Genomic DNA, 27,640 nt, shown 5'->3' with positions numbered 1-27,640 from the left:
GTACCCTATGTGTGAATGAACGTCATATGGACAAGAGTATTATGTAAAATTGACTTTTTTGAGCTCTACATTAGCGTTTCGCAACGGGGGCAGTTTAAAGGTAAACTTTACACCTTTAAAGTTTACCTTTAAACTTTAAAGGTAACTTTAAAGTTTAAAGGTGTTTACCTTAAGGTGTTTACCTTAAAAGTTAAGGTGTTTAACTTTTAAGGTAAACACCTTAAAAGTTTACCTTTTAAGGTGGTAAACTTTACACCTTAAATGCACAACAATACCAGTTTAGACTTTGAGCAACTTGTTAATACTATATTGTGTAACATTAAATCATGCCTATCGATGGCAGCTCTCCTTCTCAGTGTTTGTTAGCTTTTGGCGCAGCTCCGCGCTCCTGCTAATAGTAGCTTCACAGCATCAGTTCAGCGTTACACCGGCTGATGACGTTGCTGTGATTCACTTGTCTGGTGTCTGATTTTCAAATATTTTATGTTTTATTGAGAATTTTTGTTCATATGTTTTGGCTGTGATCATGTCAAAGCAGTAACTTATATTAAAAAGTGTTTTAATGTTCGTCTGAATGCTGCCCGCTTCCATGGAAGGACAACGAAATATCGCTCTTATAAACATGTGATTACTAAAATTATGATACCTTCACTTCATTGGAGAGAAGAAGAGTTATGATTAACATAGTTGGAGTTCTATCCATGTTTTAATGTTGCAGAGCTTAGTCTTTTTGCAAACAGTTCAAAGTTTAAACTGGCATTGTTGTACATATTTTATCTGGTCATTTTGTGTAATTATTTAACAAGTAGAAAATGGCATAATGAGTTTTATTAAACATCACAATAAATTCTGCTCATAAACGTTTACTGTGATCAGGACATTATCCTTAATCTTTGCAAACTGTCAGTTGCATTAAAATTAACATTTGTCTTGATAACAGCCAAGAGTCAGATAAATGTAACATACTTCCATCTCACTCATGCAAAACAGGATACAAAAACATGTCGCTAGAGGTTTGACAAAATGAATAAAAAGTTGACACAACTTACTACTGTAAGTTTATTTTTCACAGACTCCACACATTTAGGTACAAAGTCTAGTTGACCACAAATTGCAGTTAATTAATTCATAATTGTAACGTCACAATAATTTTATTTAGCCCAGATTGATTTTCTTTTTTAATTAATGAAATCATTTAAAATTTGTATTCTTGGTTTAACTAGATAACGTAGTTTAACTTTTTCATTAAAAACGTTTTTTACTATGTGGTAATAAAATAAGAGACAGAAAGTCAATGAAAAAAAATCAAGCTCCTCTGCTTCCTCCCTGTGATCCTGCTGCCATCTGCACAAACACACAGCTCAGGCAGAAACAACCAATCAAAGACAGGAGGGTCTTAACACTGTCAATCACCCTTGTGTATGGGATGCTCACATTTCCCATTTTTCTCTGTGCCATGCTACAGCTGGTTCAGAAAAAGAGCCTGTCCTGAATGCTAAGACTATTTGTTTCTCCACCATTAGTGCATTGAGTAGCGCGTACACAAGGGTGATTGACAGTGCTAAGACCCTCCTCCTGGCTGCGATTGGTTGTTTCTGACCAAGTGGCGTATGTCTGCTAGTGGGACCAGTGAAAGAAGGCACAGGATTTTTCCACACATAATCTGTTTCATACTATATTGTCATGGTAACAGATTTAAGACATATGTTCAAAAAAACATACATTTAGATATTACAGATTTAAGTGTCACAAAACATCAGAAACAGAAGAAATCTGAAAGGCGGCTAACACTTTGACATTACTGTGTATATTAAAAAATATAAGAAATTTGTGGCTTTTCCAACTTGGGGTTTCACAGACTAATGATAGTTCTGAATTCAAGCACCAAAAACAACACAGTAACATTTAACCCAGCTGATAGATTTGTATTTCCTGTATGTCCTAATGTTTTCATCAGACAACGCTCTCCGACCTCTCCTCCATTCTCAGGTCTTCATGTCTGTGGATGAGCCAGATGCAGGGAGTCAGGAAACCCCTAGTGGCGAGGACAGCACTTCTGTCATGACCACCCTGGCCCCGTCTGCTGCTGTGCCCCCAGAGGAGCGTCCTCTGGTAGAGTTTGACTCCCCCGACTCAGGTCTCCCTTCCTCCAGGAACTACTCTGTGACTTCTGCTCACTCTCAGATCCTGTCCAGCATAGACGATGGTCAGAGCACTGAGGAGGAAGGTGGGGGTAGGGAGGAAGGCAGGATTCCAGTAGGGGGGCGTCAGGACTCTTTTACTGAGGACAGACTCTGCAGTCAGCTGGACAAACTGGTGACGAGTGGAGCCGCCACCGAGGCCATCTCAGCCTCGCTCTCCTCTTACACAGTGCGTAGGCCTTGTAGCCTTCTGTTTGTTTAATCTGACTGTGCAAAAAGAAAAAAACTGAACTAGAATTTGTGTATTGAATAGGTTTATCCCAATTCTGCTTTAATTTTATTCTGCTAGTCTTTAGATACATGGCTGCACAGTGGTGCAGTTGGTAGAGCTGTTGCCTTGCAGCAAGAAGGTTCTGGGTTCGATTCCCGGCCCAGGTCTTTCTGCATGGAGTTTGCATGTTCTCCCTGTGCATGCGTGGGTTTTCTCCGGGTACTCCGGTTTCCTCCCACAGTCCAAAAACATGACTGTCAGGTTAATTGACCTCTCCAAATTGCCCCTAGGTGTGAGTGTGTGTGTGTGCATGGTTGTTTGTCCTATGTGTCTCTGTGTTGGCGACCTGTCCAGGGTGTACCCCACCTCTCGCCTGGAACGTTAGCTGGAAATGGGCACCAGCACCCCTCCTGACCCCACTAAGGGACAAGGGTGTAAGAAAATAGATGGATAGTCTTTAGATACACCAATACAATAGCTTATTGGGGATGTTGTAAACAGAAAAAAGGAGTGCATTTCTGCCAAAAAACTCTAGGAAATTTTCTAGGAAAAAACTTTTCAAAATTTTGAGTTCTTTCTGGGAAATTTTAAACTTTTCAAATTCAGAAATGCCTGGGGTTTTTAAGAAAATTTGTTAGACTCATCTAAACATTTCTGAAGTTTTTGGCGGAAATTTACTACCTTTTTCTTTGTACAATTGCCCTTACACACTGCTGTCCACCAATCAGGATTTTATGGTTGATTTCCGATCTCTGTTTTCTGTAAAGTTCCGACTGATTCTAGCCAGTCACGGTTACTTTTCCACAACTAGATTATCAGAACCTTAATACAACATAAAAAATGCTTTCTAGCCTTCCTGTCCACAGCAGCCATTCATAGCAACACAATGGTGTGTTACTCTCACCATGTGTGAGAGAGGAGTCGCTATACTGTCTACCCACCACCCACACTGAACACTAGAATTTGATGTTGCTTAGAGATGGTGCATTCACTGGTCAGAAAAAGTTTAAATCTTCAACTTCCGCACTCGCCGGTATCTGATCAGCACCAATCGGCTGATTCCGCCAAGGAGACACGTCTCAGTGGAGCACAAGCAGGACTCCCAGTTATGTTGACTGTATTGTTTCCCCGTTCAGATCGAGCTTCTGGACATGGTCGCCCTCAACCTCCACAGGATAGACAAAGATGTGCAGCGCTGTGACCGAAACTATTATTACTTCACCACAGCCAACCTGGAGAAACTACGCAACATCATGTGCAGGTAGAGACAGCTGTGACCTCGCGGTGCTGGAGCCTGCAGGCAGAATAAAATGCTTTCTGCGCTTCTAATGACATGCATTTTCATTCAATGGAAAATTTATTTCAGCTGAAAGCACAAAATCCAGCAAATATTCTTAAGATATTTGTATGAAATAAACTACTTTCACAGCTACAATTAGTTGCCATTTTCTGATTTTCTTGGAGTTTAAAGCAGGGTTCTGCAATCTTTGCAATCGAAAGAACCATTTTTGTCTTTAATCCAAATAAAGATTATTTAGAGCTGCAACCTTTTGAAAAATGGACAGCCTATAATTTTTTGTTATAGGTTAAAGGTTGCTTGTCATTTTTAAAGAACCAACATTTTTTTCTATTTTAGGTTTTTAAATAAAGAAAAATAGGAAACTTTTGGAAAAACAGAGGATGGAAAAATTTTTCTCTATAAGATGTTGAAAGTGATGTAAAAAACAAAACAAAAAAAAAACACCCAGAATACATTGTTTCCAGCCTAATGACAAGAAAATGCATCCAAGAAATACTACTGGTACTCTTAATGTCATTCTGTTGTGGAAAGGCAATTCACACATTTAATGAAAACTGAAAATTTGCTAAAACCTGCATTTTTAAAAAATTTATCTGTATTTAAAAGCATTGGTTGGTTCGTTTAGTCAAAGTTATTAAGAGCCATTGTGGAAGATCTAAAGATCCGCAGGTTGTAGACCCCTGGTTTAAAATGCAGGAGCAGAAATAAAGGAGCGGAAATGTAAGCCTCTTTTAAAGTGTGGTGAAAAACTATTCAAACCTCTTGAGCTTCAACCACAAACTTCTGAGTATTTCATTTGGGATTGAACCAATGGATGTATTTAATTTCATCCCAACTGAGTCAATATGCTGTAGAACTTTCTTTTTCCACATTTACAGCCGCTTGTAGGCATTAAGGGCAGCGAGTCCGTCCATATGTCCAAATATTATTAATGCCCAACACCTAACAGATATTACATCCAATCAATCCTTTGTGATTAATATATTCCATAGACTGCAATGGCAATTGGCAACTTGTGCAGCTCTACTCAGCATGATGCTTGTACCATCATGTCATATCCCTAAAAGACCTGGGCATAGAAAAATATGAAACAAAAAGTTCAACCTTGCAGTTGGTTTTGTGGGAATATTTTGGAGATGAACTTACATTTGCAGATGTTTTGGGATTTGCAAAGTTGCACGAAAATGTAATATTAAATATAAAATATATTGTTGCAGTGCTATACAAAAATTACATATGAACACATGATCTACTCTATTTAAAGCGTCTTTGACATGATTAAACCATATACATGATTTAAAAAGATTAACTACTCTGCTTTAAGTCCATGTACATACAAGCTTTTAATAATAAATATTTCTCATACAATATTATAAATGCAGTGTCGCTGTTTTCTTCTGTAGTGACTAGGTCAAAGGGCAACAGCATTTTGTGACGTAATGAGCTCCTTTATGTGTGTGTGTGTGTGTGTGTGTGTGCGTGTGTGTGTGTGTGTGTGTGTGTGCGCGCTTGCCTACAGCTACGTGTGGGAGCATCTAGAGATGGGCTACGTTCAGGGCATGTGTGACCTGCTGGCACCGCTCATGGTCATCCTGGATGACGGTGAGAAGACGCTCTCTGTAGACTCTCCATGGTTGCCGTCAGTATGAACAAATCAGACTGACGTGATGTGACTCAGCTGTTACTGATAACGACATGTTTTTCATTTCCTCTTTCATTTGAATTAATACGTCTGGACTGATGATGTGTTTTGCACCTGCGCAGGCTGCAGTAGCATGTTGTCCTGTGTGTGTTTCAGAGAGCCTGGCATACAGCTGCTTCACTCATCTGATGAAGAGGATGAGTCAGAACTTCCCTAATGGTGGAGCCATGGACACACACTTTGCCAACATGAGGTCGCTGATCCAGGTGAAGAGAACTGTGGTTTGTGTATGTATTCACCAGTGATGACAGTAACTTGTTAGTATCCAACCCCTTTTTACAGTAGCAAGAAATTAAATGCATTATCATTTCTAGTCCAGTAATCAGATTAAAGTTACTTATCCAAATCACTGTGTCTGTTACTACCCAATAGTAAGTCCCGCCTACTCCTCACAACTCTTTGGACTCACTACTGCCCAGTTCTCTGTCCAACAGGTCCGGAAAATCCCCAGAAACTCGGGTTTTACCCTAGCGATAGCTTGTAGAGAATTATCTGTTTAAACTGGGGTCGGAAAGGACTCTTCTAGCTCTGACTACCTTCAATCCAGAAGTTATGACCCTTTTCAGTTGAGAAGCAATCAGCTGAGTAGCCCTCACAGCTGCATAACCCCTACAACCACTCCTGTTAACGGTAGCTCCTCTCCTAAAATAACGGCACTTGTTAACGGCTAGATTAAGTTTAGTGACTTAGATTTAAGTCCCAGGGTCATTATTTTAACACTCACCAGAGGAAAACACAAAGCCACCCTATCTCTAGAATCATGTATGTTAACTTTACTACATTTAGGAGAACCAACAATAATTAAGACTGACACAATTAAACTCACTGTTCACAATTCTCATTAGAATTTTAGAATACAATTTTATTAAGCAAGCTTTAGCAGGGGCATATGACAACAGGTTAAATTCCCAAAGGTTATCAAAGAGGCAAAAAATATAATAAAATCACTAGGATCAATCACATCCTATCTTTGTTCTTATCCCTAACCTGTATCACTAAATTCACTGAGCGAGGCTTATGGGGGAAGCTGGTCAACTCATACCCGATGGTTCTTGGTCTCGGCAGCTGTAATCTTTAGATGTCCTTGGTCAGAATCTTTGTCCAGCCGGTGCAAAGTCCTCTTTCTTAAAGAGAAGCGGAGCGAAGACTCACGCTGTCCTTTGAACGTGCAGACTCTTTGTCTTTAAAAGACCTCCGTCTCTTTTCCAAGTCGGCTGCGGTGATTTGGAGAGCGTTGGGTAGAGACAGAAGAGTTGGTCGGATCTGGAACCAGGGTCGATGGCGGGTGGAACTCGTCCCTTCTAGGCGGCGTGAAGTCCTGGAGCCTTCCCCGGTCCCGTGGTGTAGTCCTCTGCTGGTCTTTAGCCTGCTTCCTCTGGTGGCTCCTCTTCTGCGCCGCGGACGAGGAACGCTCTTTCTCCCCCGAACATCAGTATTTATGCCCTCTAACCCAGGGCGGTTTGTAAGGCAGGACTGTGTCTCCATGGAGCCTGCCCATTGCATTATGTCATTACCTGATGTCATGCAAGGCAGGGCTGCCTGCGGAAAGTCCCGGACTTCCCTAACGCCTTATGACTCACTGACCAATGCCTCATGAGTCACTGGCCATCTATTTCTAATTCTGCCCCACCCTTCTCGCTCAGTGAGGAGATTTTGCTTTTTCCTTATCTCAGTACATAATCACGTTATTTGTTGTTAATTCAAAAGTATAACCTTCAGTCTTCCATAATATAATAAAATCGACTGATTAAGAGTACAGAGCATACATTATTATAACATTCACTTGATTAAAAGTACAGAATTATGTGTTTTGATCATACATTACAGACACTTCTTCATTGGCATGTGTATTATCACTTTATAATCACTTATAATCAACATCAAATCATTATACAGGGTTTACTGTTATTTCTCAGGCCTTTATTCCGTTTTCTGCGTGCACCTGGAAAGATCTCACATGCTCATACCAGATTTCATGACAACTGTTACTTACTATTTTAGTCATTTTACTTTGTTATTTGCGTCTTGGGGAGAATTGTCTCATGTGTAATACTTGGCAAATTTGGAATTCTGAAAATAAATGTGCCTAAAGTGGACATGTTATACTTATAAATGATTTCTTTTCACATGTAAATCATTCAGTTATGGTCTATATACAGTAGAACTGCAATGCTTCCTGGTTATTACAGGTCTACAAACCCCTCCTTCAGGGCACAGAGCGTTTCACTCCACCCTGTTCCATCATTTTTATAGTTTGATAGCAGCAATACAATTATCTACCAGCAGATAAACTTCTTATTCCTAAGTATATTAAAATGTCAACAACAGAAGACTTGCTCATCCAACCTTACATGTTGGAGCCATTATTCTCCTGCTTATTCACACAGCAGGAGAATAAAGACGACGAGCCTTCCCAGGTGAAAAAAAAGTACACTTTAGTATACTGCAAACATACCTAAATTTGTGAAAGTACACTTTAAGTATACTAAATATTAAGTGTACTACCTATAAGTATATCTGAAGTATACTAAAAATACACTTGTACCAATTTCGAAATTAGAACTTTAAACACACTTAAACATAATTGTACCAAAATACACTTTTAATGTATTAAATAAAAGTATACTTTAAGTGAACAATATATGAATGAATATGTATGAATTTTTAAGTGCCTTAATAATCTTTTACTATTTATTAAAATTGCATACAATAAAAAAAAGGATAATCATCATGTAATTTTTAAGAAAGTATCCAATCAATTTTCAGATGTGTGATGTAAAATGAGAGGTTCCGGCTAGAAATAGTCGGCCTCACCTTGACGCATGGCTCTGGTTCTGGAACCAGTCTCCTTGAGAGGGGCTGGACGTACTTCCACTCTGGAGTTGCCCACGGTGAGAGGCGCCGGGCTGGAGTAGGCATACTTGTTGCCCCCCATTTGGGCGCCTGTACGTTGGGGTTCACCCCGGTGAACGAGAGGGTAGCCTCCCTCCGCCTACGGGTGGGGGGACGGGTTCTGACTGTTTGTGCTTATGGGCCGAACGGCAGTTCAGATTACCCACCCTTCTTGGAGTCCTTAGAGGGGGTACTGGAGAGTGCCCCTCCTGGGGACTCCCTTGTTCTACTGGGAGACTTCAACGCTCACGTGGGCAATGACAGTGAGACCTGGAGAGGCGTGGTTGGGAGGAACGGCCCCCCCGATCTGAACCCAAGCGGTGTTCTGTTGTTGGACTTCTGTGCTCGTCACGGATTGTCCATCACGAACACCATGTTCAGGCATAAGGGCGTCCATATGTGCACTTGGCACCAGGACGCCCTAGGCCGCAGTTCGATGATTGACTTTGTCATTGTCTCATCGGATTTGCGGCCGTATGTCTTGGACACTCGGGTGAAGAGAGGTGCGGAGCTGTCCACTGACCACTACCTGGTGACGAGTTGGCTCCGGTGGTGGGGGAGGAAGCCGGTCAGACCTGGCAGGCCCAAACGTGTAGTGAGGGTCTGCTGGGAACGTCTGGCGGAGTCCCCTGTGAGACGGAGCTTCAACTCTCATCTCCGGCAGAACTTCGAACACATTCCGGGGGAGGTGGGGGACATTGAGTCTGAGTGGACCATGTTCCGTACCTCCATTGCCGAGGCGGCCTATCGGAGCTGCGGCCGCAAGGTTGTTGGAGCCTGTCGCGGCGGCAACCCTCGAACCCGTTGGTGGACACCTTCGGTGAGGGATGCTGTCAAGCTGAAGAAGGAGTCCTACCGGGCCTTTTTGGCCTGTGGGACTCCAGAAGCAGCTGATGGGTACCGACGGGCGAAACGGCATGCGGCTCGGGTTGTCGCTGAGGCAAAAACTCGGGCGTGGGAGGAGTTTGGAGAGGCCATGCAGACAGACTTCCGTACGGCTTCGAGGCGATTCTGGTCCACCATCCGGCGTCTCAGGAGGGGGAAGCAGTGCAGCACCAACACTGTTTATAGTGGGGATGGTGCACTGCTGACCTCAACTCGGGACTTTGTGGGCCGGTGGCCGGAATACTTCGAAGACCTCCTCAATCCCACCAACATGCCTTCTGTTGAGGAAGCTGAGCATGGGGACTCTGGGCTGCGCTCTCCAATCTCTGGGGAAGCTCCTCGGTGGCAGGGCCCCGGGGGTGGATGAGATCCGCCCGGCTCTGGATGTTGCGGGGTTGTGTTGGCTTACGCGACTCTGCCGAAATGGGTTTCCTCCGCAGGGTGGCTGGGCTCTCCCTTAGAGATAGGGTGAGAAGCTCGGTCATCCGGGAGGGACTCAGAGTAGAGCTGCTGCTCCTCCACGTCGAGAGGAGCCAGTTGCGGTGGCTCGGGCATCTGGTAAGGATGCTTCCTGGACGCCTCCCTGGTGAGGTGTTCCGGGCACGTCCCACCGGGAGGAGGCCTCGGGGAAGATCCAGGACACGCTGGAGGGATTACGTCTCTCGGCTGGCCTGGGAACGCCTTGGGATTCCCCCGGAGGAGCTGGAAGAAGTGGCTGGGGAGAGGGAAGTTTGGGCCTCCCTTCTGAAGCTGCTGCCCCCGCGACCCGACCCCGGATAAGCGGAAGAAAATGGATGGATGGATGGATGGTGATGTAAAACCTTATAATTAATGGCATTAGCTCCAGTTCACACTCCAGACCAGATGGTGGCGGTATTGCACACTTTCATTTATTTAAAAAACGCCACAAAGAGAAGAAAAAACGAACGCAGGGAAGATAACAGACGCTGTTCAAATTCGCAATTTTTACTCGCATAATATTGCCTCAAAAGCAGAGAGGGCCTTGACAAGTCACTAATTTTGGTAAATTCAAGCTGGTGACATCCTAGTCCGAGTTAGACGACAACACAACTGGACAACAACCGATGGAAATGAAATGTGGGCCATGAAAGAAACCGAAGGGACGAAGGCTGCTAAGTGTTGCTAGCTGGTGGTAAGTTTGCTTATTAATTATCTTCATTTAATTATAAAGAGTGCAATAAAGATATATAACTTACGTTGGTTTCATAAATAAATTATTTTATCAATTTTATTGTGACTTGTATGATTATTACAATAGGAATCATTCAGTTTCATGTTATAACTGCATAGAGGCTGTTTGTTGCGACTTATACTTTAATTCATAAACTTAACCTGGTTTTAATTAAGCTCCGTAAGACAGAGAGACTTTGATATTGTGAGGTTGTTGTTCTAACTCGTTCATCAATGATTTTATCTTCAACATATGTTTGCAGTCTAACTAAGCAAATGAAGATGAAAGAGGAAGCCAGAGAAATCGGGTGTTAGAAAACCTAAAGACTTTCCTGTCTCAGAAGAGGCTCTGACTCCACCAGATCACCAACCAGCTCCGAGGATGAACCTTCACATATCGTCTTCATGATGTAAGTTTGTTTTTTCAATGAGGAGCTAGCTACATTTTCAACAACCAAAACTGGTGTGTTACCAACACCAAGTGCTTAATAAACATGATTTGATTTAAAGGTAACTGGAAAGAATTGTTTTTCCCCCCCAGGCATCCGATCCCAATCATCATCAGTTCTTATGATGTCACATACATGGCGAGTCCACGTCTTAAAATTTTATTATTTTTTTGTTTGCCATTTTTATGTTCTCTTTAACTACAAATGCTTTCTTTGTTTAATTGCTCTGTTCTTTTTTGTAGGTTTCTGTAAGGTGCAGTGAACGGGAGTGTTCTGTAGTTGATCCTCACTTTCATGTTTTATTGTCACACTTAAATTTTCATGTTCATGTGTTCACTTTTGACCTGAAAACTTATAATTTAAGTTTATGTTTTGATTAAAATTAGACAGTTTCAAAATGTCTGTAATAAAACAATATTTGAATTACCTTGAACATCTTGTGTAATTAATCTTCCCATGTAATTGTAGCCTAAAACAATGTAAGTATTGTAGTGTAGTTATGCATGTCATTTACAAAATAGGTACGTGGGAGTAAAGACTTTCATGAGTAATTAAAATTGGAGTTTATTATCAATAGCAGGAAATCAAGTGTAACTTAAATACATTACTAATATATTAATAGTATATTTAAAATATATATTTTTAATATAATTGAGAGAATTATTACTCAAAATATAATAAAGCTCTGAAATATATTTAAAAAGTATACTTTAAATACACCAAGTACACTTGAAGTTGTTCCAAAAAAGTACGTATAGTATACTAAAATATACTATTAGTTGTAATTTAATACTATTTAAATACTACTAAAGTATACTAAGCACAAAATTAGTTGTTCTAAAATAGTACAGTTTAAGTACATCGATAAAAGTATACTAAAGTAAGTTAAAATTTAGTATACTAAAGTATACTTCTTTTTCACCTGGGTGTAGAGCCACATATTCAAATGAATGTATTTTAATGGTGTTATTACACTCTGTATTTACACCTTCACCATCCATACCAACTACCCACAATATGCAGAATAATTTTTCTATAGTGTCCAGGCATGTCAGATACCTATTAAAATATTAATGCTACCACAATATGAATGAAGTAAACAAAGCCTCAACACAATTTTCAAATTTTTTCACTCCAAGACACTCAAAGTGTCTTGAAAATGTATTTAAGGACTAAAAAAAGTGGATTTTGCATCATGTCCCCCCACGTCTATTTTGAGAAACTCATATTTTTCAATAAAATGTGTGCTAGGATGAGGTGTTACAGTCAAAAAAGCCATTTCACAAAACTGCAACACACTTTTTCACACAAGTCATGTGATCAACAACCAGATGTTAGTACAGACAGAAAAGACAAAGACAACAGAAAGTGGTAGGAGGATGATGATGATGATGTGGCATGTTTTTTAATGACTTATTGCGAGAACAAACTTATTCACATGTGATTTTGATTGCATTTCTTATTTAATGAAATTGTGAAATTGTGTTTTTTCTACATTAGCGGAATATCACAAAGTCACACATTTGTAATTGAAACTCAGTTTCTGGGGTCAGCAACTTGTTAATTAGTGTCCAACCTTTTTTTCAGTAACCAGTAATCCATCACGTTGCTACTTCCAATGCAGTCATCAGATTAAAGTAATTTATTCAAGTCACTGTGCCATTTTTGTCGTTTCACTTAGTAGAAAGCTTTCCTCCTGAGTCTTGGGGAGTTAAGTCTCATATTTAATACCAGACAGTGACACAAACATAAACAATGGAGGGTGGAGGAAATTGTGTTTTCTAACTGGAAATAAACCCTTTATTGAGTTTGTCATGATGTGGTGGTGGTGAGAAAGACGCACGTAGCCCCATGTTGACATGATAAAAGTTGATTTAATGACAAACTCCAATGAATTAACTCAAAAGACTCAGGCAGCACAAGGAAAACAGACGGCAACTGACTTTCTTTGACAAGGACCTGACAAGGAACACACAACACAGGTGGGTTTAAATACAAAGGGAAGGTAATCAGGGAACAAGACACACCTGGGAAACAATGACGGGGGAAGAGACAGGATACCACAGAGACTCACAGGGAAACAGATCTAAATAAACACCCAGAAAAACTCAAATCAACCTATGAAACAACTAATCCTAACAGAGTTTGTCAGCTAAAGATGACAATATTAAGTTTTGTTGTTCCCCCTATGCTGATGACAAAGTGCTGTTCTTAAACTTGTGAAAATAGGGAGGAGACAGAAAAACAAGTTGTTTTCAGTAGACGTTGGTGGATTGTTCCAAAATTTTTATAATATTGATAGCAGTGCAGTACCAGTATTGGATCAACACTATCGTGGTAAAATTGATGCAACGGTTACATATTTCATCTTAAAATTTTATTGGATTTTTGCATTGTAGTTTCTCAATAGTTTTGTTTTGATTTGTCAAATTATAATTTTCTGCACTTTGTTTAGGGAAAAATACACACACATTTGTTTAGTTTTCAATTGTTTCTGTTTATCAAATAAAATTTTATACTGCACTTTCAGCAACAAGGCATTTCAAAGTGCTTTACATCATAAAAATACAAAGTCATAGAAGACACAGTCAACATTTGAAACATTTAGTCAAGTGCCGTTGTTAATTGTTTCAAAAGCAACTCTAAACAGGCCAATTTTTAGTCTAGATTTAAAGGCATTCAGTATTGTAGGTGTTTTGCAGTTTTCTTGAAGTTTGTTCCAGATTTGTGTTGTATAGAAGCTGAATGCTGCTTTTCCTCATTTGGTTCTGGTTCTGGGGATCCCGAGCAGACCAGAACCAGATGACCTGAGAGGTCTGGAAGGTTTAAAGAACAGCAGATATGTAATGTATTGTGGTGCTAAACTGTTCAGTGATTTATAAACTAACAGTACAGTCACAGCCTCATTTTATTAAAGAATTTTGTAGACCAAAACTTTGACCAAATTCTGTCTTAGATTTTAACAAAATAATTCAAAGGAAGCCAACAAAAACACAGAAGAAGTTGTATTATTTGTGATATTTTGGCAGTGTGTATGAACAATTTTTGTATTCTGTGTATGCATGTGTGTCAAGTTACTTCCGGTTTGGTTTGCTGTGTGATCCCCACTTGAAAGCGATCGTTTCCACTGTGAAGTTTGAACTGGATTTCACTCAAAGTGCCTTTAATTTAGTTGACTCATCTTTATTTTTTGTATGATGGTAGCACATATAGCACATAGTCCATAGCCCAATAGCCCATAGGTGAAAAACCTCAAAAGAAACGAACACATCTATTACATTCTGAAATTAACAAGATAAATACATTGTGAATAATCAGATTTCTACCCCTTTAAACCAATTATTTGAAAAGAATAGCAAATATTTTATAGTAAAATTCAACAGCAATAAATAAGCATTTATCAACATTTTGTTAAATATTTTCACAAACATTCTGACCAATATTTCTTTCTTTTTTTTCTACTTTAACCAATAAACACCAAGTGTATTTTTCTTTTTAACTTACTAACTTGACTTCAGTAAGATTAAACAATTTAATACAACAATCAATCAGAGTTAATTTGCTGCTTCAATGAAATTCAGCAATGAGCAGCAGCATTGTGAGGCTTACCGGCTGTCTTTCACAGTTTGTAGAAACTTTTACACAGTTCTGAATTTGCATGCTACCAGCACTGTTTGCTTCTCATGCTCTCAAACAGGAATGACAGGTCAGTCACACCAAAAGTAGCTGCACTCTGATTGCTAGGAGATTGAAGATTGAGTCCACATGGTTCTCCTCACTAATAGGCAGAGAGGAGCTACAGAAAGGTGCAGCAAAGGGGAGTGACGGAGGGGGGTGGTTACCTATCAGTTCACCGGAACAATGTGTGATATTTAGTAGTGTGTATGTGCAATTCTAACCATTCTAACCATATTTAGTTTTTGAATCTATACAAAAATAAGATGGAAGAGAGCAGCTCTAATTTGGTTGCGCTCTTCCATATCTGGAGGAGATCTACAGGACCTGCTGCCTGTGGAGAGCCCGCAGCATCACCAACAACCCCTCACATTCCGACCACCCTCAGGAGGGGCTTCAGGGCAATAAAGTCAAGAACAAAGATTAAGTCTTCGAACCTACTAAACTATCTAGCTTCAAATTTATTTTTATGTTGAGACGGCGGGGGCTGTTGCTGGCAGCTTTTGAATATAACTAATAAAGTCGCTTGTAGTCAAGCAACTTTATTAGTTTGATTACTTTAAAAATCAAGTAATCAAGTTACTCTTTCAGGGTAACTTGGTGTTCCCACGAGATCCATTGTGTAAACTCTGCTGTCCCTCCTGCTGTCAGATCCTGGACTCTGAGCTGTTTGAGCTGATGCAGCAGAATGGAGACTACACACACTTCTACTTCTGCTACCGCTGGTTCCTGCTGGACTTCAAACGAGGTAAAGGCTCAACCTCACTGCATGCTTTAGCTCAATGAGGTGGACTCTTCTCCCGAACAGCTTCAGGAGGGTCACTTGCACCACCTGCACTGTGATATCAAAGGCCACACGAGAGACTGGTATGTTTGAAGAGTCCTTTAAAATAAACCCTCACTTTGTTTTTGTTTTTATTTCATTTATATCAGATGTTGTGAATTAATCAAAAGCGGAATAAGTTTTATGACTATGTATTTTACAACTGACAGTATGAAAAAAGGGTTTTTATCCTGTGCAGATAAACATCTGCTGTATGCATATATCATTAGGAAGGAAATTTAGACATACAGTGGATATAGAAAGTACTCAAACCCCTTTATTGTTTCACTCCGTCATTGCAGCCATTTACTAAAATCAAAAGAGTTTATATTATTTCTTATAGGGCTGTATAATTATGTCGATTCTACGATAGGTATCGATATTTTTCACCCTCGGAATGTATCGATTTTGACTCGCGGATTTTTCATCCGCGAGTATCGATACGTTATAGCATAGCTCTTTTTAACGTCTGGTTTGTAACGGCGTAGCAGCAAGACTCCGCCTCCCCCAGTCTCACTTTCAACTTGTGCTTAAAGTTCACAAAAACACACCAGTTTTTAAATTGTGTTAATAGGCCAAGTAAAACTGGAGTTATGTTAAAATTAGTAAACCATATTTTTCCTAATGTCAGAGAAATGTCAAAAGCGCCGCCATTCCCCGGCTTTTCCGGTTATGTGAAAATGAATGAGCTTCCAAAAAACGAAACGCAACATTAGATTCCTTTGTTTTTGTAAATCTCAAATATTCAATAAATAACGATGGGCTGTGTTTTGTTGCTGAGAGACGCAAATAACCGTGAAAGAAAGGCAGAACAGAGTAGCGGCGCGAACGGAGCAGCTGCAAAAGCAGTGAGATCGCGAAATTAATGCAAAGTTCGACTGGTGGCATCCGCTTTGTTTTTATCTTAGTGGTTTCTGTTCTGTATATAAAGGATTACCTGAAGAATGAACACGCAGCACATGGCTTGATAACATCCGAAGCAGGGGGCGCACCATGCAGCGGCGCTATGTTTTGAGCAGGAAGACGAAAAGGGGAAACCCGCAGCCGGAATCCGCGTCGCAGTGAGGATGTCCATGATAACAATGGCTGATCGATCATTCTTATTAGCAACTGACAAAGAGTATCAGAGACTGAGACTACGATGAGATCCTGGCAGTCTGAGAGGCAGTTACTCAGAGATCCAAGCAGGGAAATGGCGGCACTGCGCAGCTGCAAGGAGTCGATCACTACGGGGTGATGCGTAGCCATTCCCCCAGCAGCTAGAAGTAAACAGCTTACAGCCAAGGCTAACTCCGGGAGTCAAGGTAGAAAAGCATTTTCTCTATAGTCCAAAAGACTTTTTTACTCCAAAATGCAGCCAAAGTATGTCCGGAAGAAAACATTTGCATATTGAGTGTCTACAGAGGCTGATAATCTCCTCACTCAGCTCCTGGATCACTGTTAAAACTTTGAGTTTTATGTCAAATCCACATGTATTAAATAATTTTCTCATTGCATCTTTGATTCATTTTGTCCAGCTGTGCTGTGGACTGTTAGACTTTGTTCAATCAACAGGGGCGCGGTAAAGGGGTGAAAAGTGATGACAATTCTAGGGGCCCTGACCACTAGGGGGCCCTCCACAATTTAATTATTCATATTTTGTTCATAGACATAAAATAAAAAAATCGGGGTCAAATACAAAATTAATCGTATTGTATTTTTAAATATTGTTTTAAGCAGTAAATATGTAATGTTACCCCTCTCAGACCAAAAAACACAAATCCGTTTTTGCCCTGAATCCCCCTATCTGCGTTAAATGGTTCGTTCCTGCTTGGAACACTTGAGAGTGATGTATGCAGCTACAGTTAGTAGAGCTGCAGCAGTGCTGCTAAGAAAAATGATCAAATGAGGTTTTCAAAAACAAATTAGAGAGGGCAAGTGTGTTAATTTATAACCCAGTTTTTCTCCAAGAGAGGTGGGTAGATTGTGTGAGATGATCAACTATTTAACATAATTAGCTTAGCTACAGACTACTGTTTGCCTCCATTTTATTAGCATTTAATGAATTAAGGAAAAAAATTACCAACATATACATATATTTAACTTGTTCCCTATGCCTTTTAACACTTAACAGACGAGTGAGTGAGCAGAAGCTCTAAAACACGCTCCTCCTGACCTGTCCTCTCCTGAGTGAAATTAAAGCTGCAGTACGTAACTTTTATATAAATATTTTTTTTTCCACATATTTTTTTAAAACTGTCATTATGTTGTGACAATATGGTATGAGAGGTAATGTATTTCCTCTGCCTTCTCCCAGTGCTAGAAACAACCAGGAGAGTTTTAGTGCTGTCAATCACAATCTCATGTGGTGCTGCTCATCCTTCCTCCCCCTCGATTTGTGCCATGCACAGATTCAAGCTCTAAACTGAATGTTCAATTTAGTTAGCATAGCTACCAATGACGGCAGATAAACGGTTTCTTGTAATGATAAGTTGTTTCTCCCCCATTAGCACATTTAGTAGTGAGGGAATGAGGCTAATTGACAGTGCTAAGAGCGTCCTACTGGTTCTGAACGGTTCTGAATTTTGGTCAGAACGGTGCATTACTTTAACCAGTAATAGTAATTCAGGAAGGAGATGGAGGAGATTGTTTGTTTTCACAGATTATCTGTCTCATAACAAGCTGCTACGACATTGTGACAGCTTTAACAAATATGGAGAAAACATATTTTTTATTAAAGTTAAACTGCAGCTTGAATAAAATGCAACTACATAGCATTTTTTAGAAGTCTGGATTGCTTTATGTGTAGTTGCACGTTGCTTTTGACTTGCTCCTGGGGAGAGATATTTCAGTAATCTAAAACTAATAGAAAAAAATTCAACAACCTACTTGCATACTGGATGTGGACTGTTGAATGTTAAATTCATGAGCAGTAAATATTGTGCTAATTATCAGTATTGAACCAAAGAAAGCAAGGCTTTAAAACTGACACTTTTTGTGGGGCAAATAGACTCAAAAAAAATTTAACAGCAGCTGCGCGGGGGGGTCCAAAGAAAAAATTTTTCAGAGGGCCCAAGATTTCTGGCAGCGCCCCTGCCAATCAGAGTCAGGTATTGTGTAGTTGGTGCTTTTAATCAGTTTTCAGTTAATTAAATTCAAGTCTATGGAACACAAAATGTCACTAAAATCACTCTGTCCTTTTAAAATCTTTCAGAAAATTGTAAAAATGCATTAAATCTTATCGAATTATATTGTTTGCCAAATATTGTGATACATATCGTATTGTGATCAGAATATCGTACATCGTATTGTATTGTGAAATTATTGTATTGCTACACCCCTAATTTCTTATGAATGTACACTCAGCATCCCATTTTGACAGAAAATAACAGAAATGTAGAATTTTTTTTTTGCAGATTTAGTAAAAAAGAAAAACTGAAATACCACATTGTCATAACTATTGAGACTCTTTGCTTAGTATTGAGTAGAAGCACCTTTACTTTTTGTATTTCAGTGAACAGCCCAAGATGGATACAGAGCTCCTTGCATGTAAATGTCTCTCAATGGTAAATGCAAATGAACTCTGACCATAAAAGTATAAAAGTAAGACTATAAAAGGTTGGTTTGCGGTCTGAGAGAGAAATTTGAATGGTTGATTTGAAAGGTAATGCATGTACATTTTGGCAAAAAAATATGGATCCTGGACATTACCTTCTGAAGTCTTCTCCACTGGTAATTTAATATATTTTTCTTTGGGCTGCGTCTTTTGGCTTCATTGAAGTTATTATGGTAGTTAATAGAGTCGATCAGGCAAAAAAAAAATTGCTCTTAAGAAAAGCAACTGGTGAAGGGTTGAATCTGCCCAATTGCCCAACCTTAATATATATGTATATATGTGTGCGTGCGTGCGTGCTTGTGTGCAGAGCTTCTGTATGAGGATGTTTTTGCAGTTTGGGAGGTGATCTGGGTGGCTCCCAGGATCTCATCTCGCCACTTCGTCCTCTTCCTGGCCCTGGCACTGGTTACGCTGTACCGTGAGATCATCATAGACAACAACATGGACTTCACTGACATCATTAAGTTCTTTAATGGTACGACATGTTATTCACATTTCTATCATCAGGGAATAGTTTTTTATTCCTGTTAATATTACTATAGAGTACAACACTCTGGACAAATGTCCATCCATCCATCCATTTTCTTAAACCCTTGTCCCTCAGTGGGGTCAGGAGGGGTGCCGGTGCCTATCTCCAGCTAGCGTACCGGGCGAGAGGCGGGGTACACCCTGGACAGGTCGCCAGTCTGTCACAGGGCAACACAGGACACACAACCATGCACACACACACTCACACCTAGGGGCAATTTGGAGAGGCCAATTAACCTGACAGTCATGTTTTTGGACTGTGGGAGGAAACCGGAGTACCCTGAGAAAACCCACGCATGCACAGGGAGAACATGCAAACTCCATGCAGAAAGACCGGGGCCGGGAATCGAACCCAGAACCTTCTTGCTGCCAGGCAACAGCTCTACCAACTGCGCCACTGTGCAGCCCTGGACAAATGTCAAAAAACTAATTTAAAGGCTACAGTGTAGATATAAAATAACACACTCAAGTCCAGAGAAATGTGCAACTGAATCTGTTAATTTAAAAATGTATAAAATGCACATGTCTATTTGAGCATTAAATTTACAATAAGTGACAATAAAAAACTGCGAACAGAAAATATGTACAGATACCAGCATGGATGTAAACATGTATTGAGTTTGTTTTGATAACCAGAAAATTGTTAGGATGCAGCAGTCTGCTACTAACAGAGTCAGAGAAGGTCATAAGTTCATAAGTTCTGGAGCATAAGTTAATACCTTATATTTAACAGCAGCTGCAAAACCACATGTTTTGTAATGTGGTGTGTGTCACTACTATGTCTGCAAGGTATAAAGACTGAAATAATTCCTAACCTTTACTTTGCAAAACCATATAATCTCAGTTAGTTTGGATGGAGAGCCCTTTAAGTCTTGCCACATTAATGTAGTTGGATCTGAGCCTTTCTAGTGAAACTATGTCTGTATGTTTAGAGTCATGACATAGTGACTCTAAACATTATGCTGGCAGCTGACCATCCACTCTGACCAGATGTCCTGTCCCAAACCGCCTTTCCGGCGCCCTCTACCACCTCCATGAAGCTGTTGATTGGGGAGAGTGTGGGGGAGGGACTGCATTAGGCACTATCAACATTCACATCCTCCAGGTGTAAGGGAGTGGGTATTTGAAGGCCCATGCTGCCCCCCCCCTACAAGGTGCCGGCCTGGGGAGTTGCCCACGTCACCCATATCACAAACCACCAATAGTTAAAACTGTCACTATGTCATGACAGTATGTTTTGTGACAGATTCTACTATTTCCATCTGAAGACATGCACCGTCCCGACAGAAAACAACCAATCAGAAGTAGGAGGAGTGTCTTAGTGGGTTGGTCAATCACCCTTATATACACGCTGCTAAATGTGCAGATGGTGAAGAAACAACTTACCATTACAGGAAAAGCGTTGATCAGCCATCATTGGTGGTCATGCTAACTAGCTTTAGCATTCGCAACAGTAAATCTAGCTGCAGTAAATCAGAGGACAAAGGGGAGAAGCGGTGAGCAGTGCCACACGAAGTGATTGACAACAGTAAGACCCGCCTCCTCGCTCTGATTGCGTGTCTCGAGTTAGCACTGGGAGGAGGTGGAGGAGCTCGATTGGTTTTCACAGATTATGTTTCTCATACCATAGTGACACAGTGACAGTTTTAACAAATGTCTAAAATATACTTTTTTATAAAAGTTACATACTGCAGATTTAGGGCTAACAGTTGGAATTTTTTTTTTAAGCAGGTTGAATATAAATACCCAACACACTTTTCTAATATTTTAAATGCTAACAATTTGGGAAAACCCTGTATAATTTTTCCTCATAATTTCTGACAATTTGTCACTTCCTCATTCGGGAAGTGACAACACTTCACCATGTTGGTCTTTCACATAAATTACATTGGAATTTCTGTTTGTCACATGACAACATGACAAAATTGTTTCTGGAAGTGAGTGCAGTAGGGATGTTGTCGGAACTGCTGTTGCTTGAACCAGCTGCACAGGATGTTTACATGTGTCTTCTTCGGCAGAGATGGCAGAACGTCATGATGTGCAGCTTATCTTGCGGATGGCACGTGAGCTGGTGCACAAAGTCCAGTCGCTGATGGACAACAAGTAACTCTACAAGGGATAACTGGGAGGACTGGGAGTGTGTGTGCAGCCTGGTATTAAAGACAGTTTCCTGGTCTTTACACATCCAGAGCTGTGAAAATCCCAGTGGCGATCCCAAAGGAGATCCTATTGGAAGTCCCAGTGAAGGTCCCCGTGGGGGTCCCAGAGGGAGCTCCAGTGGGGGTGCCAGTAAAGGTCCTGGTGGGGGTTCCAGTGGAAGTTGGGGAGGATCACATGACTGCTTGACTCTTGCGTTCTGTTTACATGTTCCTTCACCTGGAATGCCCATGGTGTCTGTTCAGACATTTGGATTTGCCTGCATGCTAGTGAGTTAAATCACACTGTGAACGCATTTTTCAGCCCCCCAGTCTTACAGTGTGTGTGCATGAGAACCCACACATTGTTCTGGCTCTTCTCCCAGAGTCCCTTCCTTTTACTGACTCTGGAACTCCTCATTTGGGAAGCCAGCAAGGAAAACTGAAGCGCCGTCCGTTTGCCTAACATGTTCCTCAGCGCAGCACCACAGGAGGCCCCAAGAGGGTAGCATTTACACACAACATTGTTGGATGAGCAGAAGACTTTGCCACGAAGATGCTTTCATCAGTGACCAAATGAACTGTGCCAACTACCTTTTCTCGAGTGTTTTCTACAAGCATGTGTGTTTTTAGCCGTTCACCACCTTTTTAATGTTTCTTTCATTGTAACCACAAATGTTGCCTTTTATTGACAGCCCAAGGTACTTAGATGCACTTTTCACCTAGAGTATCCTTAGTGGTGCTTATGAAGGCTGCATCCAACTTGCCGGAGGCATGAAGCGGCAGTGAATGAATTGCAGCCAGTTTTCCTGCACATGGCGTTATGTGTTTGAAGCATGTGGGGAACAAACCAGAACAGCACAACCATAAAGGGAAAAGCACACAGACTTAATTTCTCTGGTGGGTCATTAAAAGGGGCTGGGGGTCAGTTAGGATGAACTTAGTGATATAATTTCCACAACTGACTGCATGCTAGTGAGTTAAATCACACTGTGATTTAACTCACTAGCATGTCTTCAGCGGTCTTTGGTCAAGAGGTGGGGTCCGCCCTGGATAGGTTGCCAGCTCCATCGCAGGTTAACATAGACACATATCCATCCCAAAGGGCAATATAGAGCAGCTGCTCTATATTGACTGTTTAGTTAACTAACTAAACAGTCATATTTTTGGACTGGAAGGAAGTCTGAGTACCTGGAGAAAACCCATGCATTCACATGAAGGACATGCAAGCTCCACCCAGAAAGACTCCAGACTGTGTTTTTCCCTGCTCCAGCATGCAGCTCCTTGATCAGAACACATTTTAAAATTATTTTATGATTTGCCCAGTCTGTTATAAGCTGCATTTCCATTACAAATTTACACAAAACTTTTGTCAATATTCTGCTAATGTAAAACAACCACATTTGTGCCACAATTGTCAATTAAATAAGAAGCGCAATTAAATCACACATGAATAAGTTTGTACACTCAGTAAGTCATTAAAAAACATGCTGTGCCACCATTCTCCAACTTCCTGGAGTTGGAGTCCATGGATTGTGCCAGTGGCAAGATGTAATGTCTACTTTGCACATGACTTTCTGAGTTCAGATACTCGTTTCCTCCCATAATCCCTTAAGCATGCGAGGGCCCTCACACTGGCCCTCCAGTGTGAGGGAGTGTGTGGTTGTTCCTGAACTGGCTTGTGATGGACCTTCTACCTGTTCAGGTTGACTCCGCCTCTCACCCAGTCACTGCTGGGTCAGGCTGCAGCCCTGCTCTACTAACCAGGATTACAAGGGTATGCAAAAAAAATATTTAAACTACACCAGCTGTTTTAAGGCACAAAACAATACAGCTATTCATTGTAGCATCACTTCTAAATTCTGGTCTTTCCATTTTTTTCAAATTTCTTGCTGCTATAGAAGGACAACAGTCAGTGTCAGAAATATTTGGAGAAAATCTGTATTGTCTGACTTTAATGAAGCGTAATAACAGAAGTTAAAAGGAAGAGGAACTCTACACTTTTAAGTTTTAAACTGGGAAGAATCGTGCTGTGATTTGAAGACACCATGCCGTTATTAAACTTGCTGCATCAACAATCCTGTCTGGAAAAAGTGGCTGCAATTGTTCAGTTGGAATTTGATAACCAGCCTAAATGAAAAAAGCCACACAAAAAAAACATTTAGCATTTTATTGATTCAGATCTTAAATGTCCAGAGAAGGCATAATTTTCTCTGCATCTGGTGGATCGGTGTTGTAGGAGGCTAGTTTGAGTACATTTCTTTCTGGCTCTGGAGTGAACCAGAGCCAGTTGATAGTTTCCTCTCCGCACCATCAGTGTGACCCTTCTCAACATGTCCAACATGGCTGCATTTTTCTGGTCATCCAGCATGGACCTCCACCTGTGATACAAGTGCCAAGAGTCTTCCCCAAACCCTGAAATGTACTGTAGTCATCTGGCTCTCTGATGTTAGTCTGATCCCAAGAACAGGTGGTGGTGTGGATGTACCTTGCCACAGCGCCTGCTCCCTCTCCCTCGTGGCGACTGAGGTTCAGGTTGGGGGACGGTGGGAACGGGCGTCTGTGGCAGAACTTCTTCCATTCAGGACACTGTGTACCAAAGCCTTGAAACAGCCCCCTCTGTGGCATGATGACAATGTGCAATTTCATACTGCATCTTGAATGACTGTTTACTATGTGTGTAAAATATTTTTGGAAATAGTGTTCTTGAATTCTTAACTACTGTGCAATTTCTGTTGTTTGTGAACCCCATTAAAGTCTATATTGCTTGTACATACATATGAACCAAAAGCCCAATTATTTGTATTCAGACTGAACATATATAAATAAATATATAAATCTATAACTTATTTTCAGATCTATTTTTCTGTTGGTTCTAACAGCACTAATCGGAGGTGTGTACTGTGCAGAGATGCAGAATGTGTGCAGACTGTGTTATACATTGACTGTTAAGTGTTCTTTATCAATGTTGTGCACTGACTTTAAGATTTAAAATTATTTAAGAGAGCTAATGATGACTGCATTGCCAAACGTGTATTGGTCAGGATGTATCATTTGCCTTGAATGTAACGTGTTATTAAAGAAGAGGTGGTTCATTAGTTTGCTGTTCATTTATTTCAATAAAATATGAAACGATGCTGCAATAATGGAAACGGGACAAAACTGCTTGGTGTTTTAAGAAATGTGAACTAACTGCATTAAATATGTTCTGATTGATTTATTCATTATAATCATTATAAGATGGATAAATGTTTTCAGCAAACTTGTTTACAAAAAGAAGGGTGTTTGGCGCTGCTTACACAATATTGCAAAAAGTGAGAATGAAACTAATATTTAAAAATAAACATAAAAGCAGATTGTATGAGTTGTACATATGGATGCATTTGACTGCAGAGTTGGCTTATCTTGAATAAACTGGCAATGATTTAATCTGAAAGTTAAAAAAAAAAAAACAGACAACCAACTCGGGCCGGGCCACACCTTGCCTTCTCTGGGTCTGCTCCATTCCATTCTTCCAAATACTAGCTGTGTTTCTATCAACATTTTTTATGCACATTGTGGAAATTTAACATTGAAAAAGTTGAAATAACTTCCTCAATTTTAGTGGGGCTTCTAGAGGATTCCCAAGGCGAGACTTGTCTGCTGCAGTTATTGCACCTCTTTCACTCCCAGGCAGCTTCAAAGCCAAAAAAGCATTTAAAATGCAAAACTTTTCAACAATATGACAAAAGATTTAATAAATCTCAAGCTGGTAGTTTTTTCTTCTCTAGTTGAAACTTGTTAAAGTTCAGGATTAAGTACTCAGGACATAGACAGTTCTAAGAAATATGTAGAAAAACTTTTTAAAAACATAAAACATTGCAGCTTTAGCCTAACGGTACAAGAAAGATAATCTGAGAAAAAAAAAAAATCCTCCAACTCCTTCCAGCAGAGCACTAATTAGTAAAATGCACTGTGACAGAGAGGCACAAACAAGAAGCAGCATAAGAGGACAGATGAGAGATAACTTGATGGCAGGAAGGAACGGGAGAGGTCGTCTCTATCCCATCTCATAATGATGATGGGTAATCACTAGTTGCAATTAGGCCTGTCACAATAACAAATTTTGCAGTGATTGTCTAAAACATTATTTTGATAAACGATAATATTGTTTCGAGACCTTTTGACACTGATTTCATGGAAATTACGTAATAATGCATGAGATTTCCTGCTATAGATAGATATACTTTATTTTTAAAAGAACACATAACACTGGAACTAATAAACAAAACAACCAAAAATAAAATGGATTCTCAGTCTCCATTAACAAAAAACGTACTTGAATAAAAGCTAAACAACATAAAGCCAAAGTGGAAATAAATACTGCATTCAACCCAGAGTGCAGATATGAAATCTGTATTGCCCCTCAGTAATCACTAGATTTAAATAGAGAATATGGGCACATCCGACAACCTAATTCAGTAGTTCATACTACACGATTTTTTTGCCCCCATTTCCCCCTTAAGACAATCTTAGAACGTTGGCCGCTGGTGATTTGGTAACCGATCATCCTGCAGTGTGTGGTGTGTTACGGTGGATCGTCGTCGCCGCTCCGATCTAAATCACGGATTTCCCCCGACTGGAAGCGTCAATGCAACCCGTTGAATGTGACAGCTAGCCAATCAGAAAGCGCGGATTCGCCTCTATGCTTTCTGAGGGGAAATTACGAGGGGAATCCCAAACAGCTGACACGGCTCAACCCGAAGTCCAGAGGACATTGGAGATGATATGTGGAACCAACATTAATATTTATTCAACATTTCGTGCAAAGAATATAGAAATGACAAGGGGAGGAACTGGAGCCAAATTGCTACCGCAGTTGATAAACCCGGTAGGTTTTCAGCTGTTCTTCGTTAACGTGACATAAAATAGGTTATGATTTTCATTCAGTCAGGACTTTACGCTGACTCTAGTCACATGCATCACAGTTCTAGTAAAGCATTGATTAATGCCTGGTTTTTAAATTAGTTAACTGGACTTGTAGCCATTATTTTGTGCCCATGTGGCTGGACACCACATGGCACGACGAACCCGATCGAACAGTTATACCTGGGATTTCTGTCAGGTTTTGAAAATGGGCCGACAGTCCGCCAACAACTCGTGTAGTGTGTGCTGGACAGGTCGATAGGTTTAATTTATCGTGTGATTAAATTATTTATCGTTTATCGCGACAGGCCTAGTTGCAATGTGAGCCTGTACAATATGTTGAGTTTCATCATAGAGGCAAAGCCCATACTGCTATGGTGGAACACTTTGGTTTAAGTATAATATACAGTTCTTACCCTGACTTTTCTAGAAAGAGTTGAGCTTGTAAATGCTGCTGCCTAGTGGGAGTTCACAGGCAGCATTAATAGGCTGGGAGTCTGCAACCTGCGGCCCTACTGTGGCTGTTACAAACCAAAAAAGGAAATGATTATGATTATGCCTGCAACAAGAAATGGTCATTCTGGTTTTTTTTTTAAAGTTTTTATGGAATATCTGCATAGAATATATGCAGCAGATTTTTAAAAGAAACTAGCTTCAGACTATACAACCGATCTTTCTTTACTTTCCATATTTATGGAACAGGCTCAGCTCATTTTACAAAATAGTTTTTTCTCTGTTGTACCAGAGGATTGATTTTATTTTAAAATATAATAATAGGTAAATTAGTTTTTCACTGCTTCCATATTAAAATATTTTATGCAGTACATATTTAGAAAATTGTCTTTTGTGGCTCTAGGTGAATTTTAGTTTGTAACAGCAGGGGCAAAAGTGGCTCTGTGAATGGAAAGGTTGCGCTCTCTGACCAGCCATGTAAGCTCACTACGAAAATATGAACACAAACCCAAAGGAGTAGGACACATGAGTCAAACTAAAGGCATGGGGACAAGATCCAGCCCTCCATAAGTATCTCTGTGGCCACATAAATATCACTGTCAAGAGAACAGTTTTGTGCTTAAATTTATCAATCAAATCACATATATTCCTGCATATTTCACATCCAAGTGAAAAGATTGATGACATCTTCAATA

At 40.3% G+C, this 27,640-nt stretch overlaps 2 protein-coding genes across 14 annotated transcripts in view; both read left to right on the top strand.

Moving 5' to 3' along the window:
- sgsm2 (small G protein signaling modulator 2) overlaps positions 1-24,685 on the top strand; it is a 180,601-nt gene extending 155,916 nt beyond the window's left edge. For 8 of the 10 annotated variants that reach the window (XM_081614731.1, XM_081614728.1, XM_081614727.1 and 5 more), the window contains 7 exons: positions 1,990-2,370; positions 3,549-3,673; positions 5,232-5,314; positions 5,511-5,620; positions 15,158-15,254; positions 19,232-19,399; positions 21,471-24,685. In XM_081614731.1, coding sequence (XP_081470857.1) covers positions 1,990-2,370; positions 3,549-3,673; positions 5,232-5,314; positions 5,511-5,620; positions 15,158-15,254; positions 19,232-19,399; positions 21,471-21,559 — 1,053 coding nt within the window. In that variant the 3' untranslated portion in view covers positions 21,560-24,685. The remainder of the gene's footprint in view (positions 1-1,989; positions 2,371-3,548; positions 3,674-5,231; positions 5,315-5,510; positions 5,621-15,157; positions 15,255-19,231; positions 19,400-21,470) is intronic. The other 2 variants (XM_081614729.1, XM_081614732.1) reach the window with 2 other exon arrangements.
- On the top strand, positions 5,627-15,151 carry LOC145554590 (uncharacterized). 4 transcript variants are annotated; one of them, XM_081614739.1, is made up of 3 exons: positions 5,627-10,792; positions 10,924-10,969; positions 11,074-15,151. In XM_081614739.1, the coding sequence occupies exon 1, from the start codon at positions 8,680-8,682 to the stop codon at positions 9,556-9,558; it is 879 nt and encodes a 292-aa protein (XP_081470865.1). In that variant the 5' UTR covers positions 5,627-8,679; the 3' UTR covers positions 9,559-10,792; positions 10,924-10,969; positions 11,074-15,151. The 4 variants fall into 4 exon arrangements, with proteins under 4 accessions (XP_081470865.1, XP_081470866.1, XP_081470863.1 ...); XM_081614740.1 differs by having other exon boundaries at positions 5,627-10,344; positions 10,646-15,151; XM_081614737.1 differs by having other exon boundaries at positions 10,924-15,151.
- Positions 24,686-27,640: the final 2,955 nt, after the last annotated feature.

Source organism: Poecilia reticulata, chromosome 13, assembly GCF_904066995.2.
Source record: "Poecilia reticulata chromosome 13, P_reticulata-male-v2, whole genome shotgun sequence".
In the NCBI taxonomy this organism is placed as follows: domain Eukaryota; kingdom Metazoa; phylum Chordata; class Actinopteri; order Cyprinodontiformes; family Poeciliidae; genus Poecilia; species Poecilia reticulata.
This window is presented reverse-complemented; position numbering and strand designations above follow the sequence as displayed.

Coding starts and splice junctions, on each gene's coding strand:
- LOC145554590 (XM_081614740.1), top strand. CDS start 8,680: ATGTTCAGGCATAAGGGCGTCCATATGTGCACTTGGCACCAGGACGCC.